General features: G+C 41.1%; 1 protein-coding gene across 3 annotated transcripts in view; it reads left to right on the top strand.

Annotated features, from left to right (window-relative positions):
* Nucleotides 1-2,263, top strand: part of LOC101855123 (synergin gamma) — a 36,138-nt gene that overhangs the window by 32,478 nt on the left and 1,397 nt on the right. For all 3 annotated transcript variants that reach the window (XM_013085783.1, XM_005104142.2, XM_013085782.1), the window contains 2 exons: nt 204-354; nt 1,450-1,506. In XM_013085783.1, coding sequence (XP_012941237.1) covers nt 204-354; nt 1,450-1,506 — 208 coding nt within the window. The remainder of the gene's footprint in view (nt 1-203; nt 355-1,449; nt 1,507-2,263) is intronic.

Here is a 2,263-nt window from a genome sequence, read left to right as displayed (position 1 = left end):
AGAGAGAGAGAGAGAGAGAGAGAGAGAGAGAGTTTTGCTATCCTCTGACAGGCAAAGTAAAAGCAGTCCAACTCCTTAATATGCTCTTTGTCCTGCTGAGAGTTTAGAAGATTCACCGTCGACCACCTTGATAAAAAAAATCCTACCTGTGTCGTTGATAGCATGACAGATTTACAATCTTGTGATCCTCTGTGTGTCCGCAGGGAAGTGACCGCTATGGACAGGAGTGGGAGCGCTGTTTGACCAGTTGTGGCCAGGTCATCGAGGAAGCCAACACCATCTTCAACAGCATCAGCTCCTCCTCTGTGTGTAGCGAGGTGCTCAAATCTTCTCAGGGAAATGAGTATGTCACCAGTAAGTATGTTGTTTGGTTAGGTGGACTGTTCTCTATGTGTGTTTGTGTGTGTCTGTGTGTTAGTGTGTATGTGTGTGCGTAAGTTTAGTTTTAGTATTAGTAGAGGTTTTACGGCGCTCGCAACTGCATAAGGTCATATGAGCGCCAGAAGATTAGAGGTGTTACAAGAGAGTAATAAACATAAAAAAGAAGAAGGGGAGATAAGGACGATAGATGTTTGACAGGGAAGAGAAGCAAACCACACCAGAATACCCGCCAACCACCCACGTGTGTGTATGTCTGTACGTGTATGTGCCTCTACTGAATTTATGTTTGTGTGTGTCTGTGTACTCAGGTCTTATCAGGAGATGGAGTGTGTCACCAGTAAGTGTACGTGTTTAGTTGCATGGGCTTTTTTATGTGTGTGTGTGTGTGTGCCTGTGTATATGTGTGCGTGTATGTGTGTGCGAGTTTCTGTGTTTGTGTGTCCTTATACTTTTGGGCCTTTCAGATATTAGTTCAAAGCTGTCCCATCAGTTCAACTATTATGCTCACTCTGTGGACAGGGTTTCAAACTTAACCAACATAGTATGGAAATTTGAGCTTCAAGGTCAAACAGGATCATAGTTATTCTCATCCTATCAGGAACATTACCTGGCACCTTTTACTTTTTTATCTTTGAGGAACAAGTTGACAGCTTTTATAGGATCTCATTAGGGCCTAATAAGGCATGAAACTTCAATGAAAATAAACATAAACTTCTTTATAATATTGCTCATGTTGTATGTGGTTGATAGATTCTTTGATCCGTTCTGCTTTTTCAATTTTTTTTCTATGTTTGTTTTATCAAAATCTGCTCATGGTGAAATGCAACCTTCAAATTACTGACTCACAGATTTACAGTATTCTATAACACAACTCTTCTGCGGTGTTCCCCTGTGGATAGTTCTTGGGTACGCATGTAAGTAGTTCTTTTGTTCTAACCCTCTGCTGTTTCTGCCTATCTATCTTGCTTCCTTAAGTGTCATATGACCATCATGATGTAAATATGATTCTCTTTTACTTAAACAAAGAAAGAAACGAACAAACAGGCTGTATTTCTTGTCTGTCCACAGGTGTGATTGAGATTTACCGCGTGGTGTGCCGTGTCATGACGTCAATGCGAGCCACAGGTGAGATCTAACCTCTGGAATATGTTCAAACTCATCCATGTACATTTAACCTATGACACCGATATATCGGTGAGCGACTTATTTGCCCCTGCCCCGAAGCACCAATATACCGATATATGCTAATCTACCATAGAACAGTAGTCCGTACAAGTACAAGGATAAAAAGGGGGAAAATGACGTCAAAAGGGCTTGCAGGTTCATTGTAACTATTGTAAAGGTCAAGACAGGTCAAGGCAGCTCAAGGAAGAGAGAATCGGTTTAAATAAAGAAGGCTTGCAGAGTTCATGGAGTGTGTAGCCAAGTAGACATTTTGTTTGCTCAGGAAGCCAGGGGACGAGTTATTTTGGGTTCAGGAGGTCAGGGTTCATTCCGTTAACTCACTCCATACCTGCTGTCTTTCTCATTGCTTTCTCCGGTGTGCCTGCCATTTCGATGTGTTTCTAAAAATCATTGTGACATACGGTAACTAATTTTTAATAGTTATGAATATGGCTGTGAGAGTAAGCAGTTGAAATAGAACTTTGTGACTGTAGCATGTGTGGCATGGCTAGGCATCCTTCCAGTTAAGTGTAGTAGGTTGCTTGGCCACAGTGAGTTGAAAAAAAGAATGATGACCATTGATAGAATGCCTTAGTTAACTCCTGTCATGGTTTCTTTGGGCTATATTTTACACACAAATGTCTGTATGTATATAAATATAAGTTTGGATGTGTGTATATGTGTGTGTGTAAGTGTGTGTGTGTGTGTGTGTGTGTGT

The sequence above is a fragment of the Aplysia californica genome, unplaced genomic scaffold, assembly GCF_000002075.1.
Source record: "Aplysia californica isolate F4 #8 unplaced genomic scaffold, AplCal3.0 scaffold00406, whole genome shotgun sequence".
Lineage (NCBI taxonomy): Eukaryota > Metazoa > Mollusca > Gastropoda > Aplysiida > Aplysiidae > Aplysia > Aplysia californica.
Note: the sequence above shows the minus strand (reverse complement) of the source record. Positions and strands in the feature narration are given on the sequence as shown.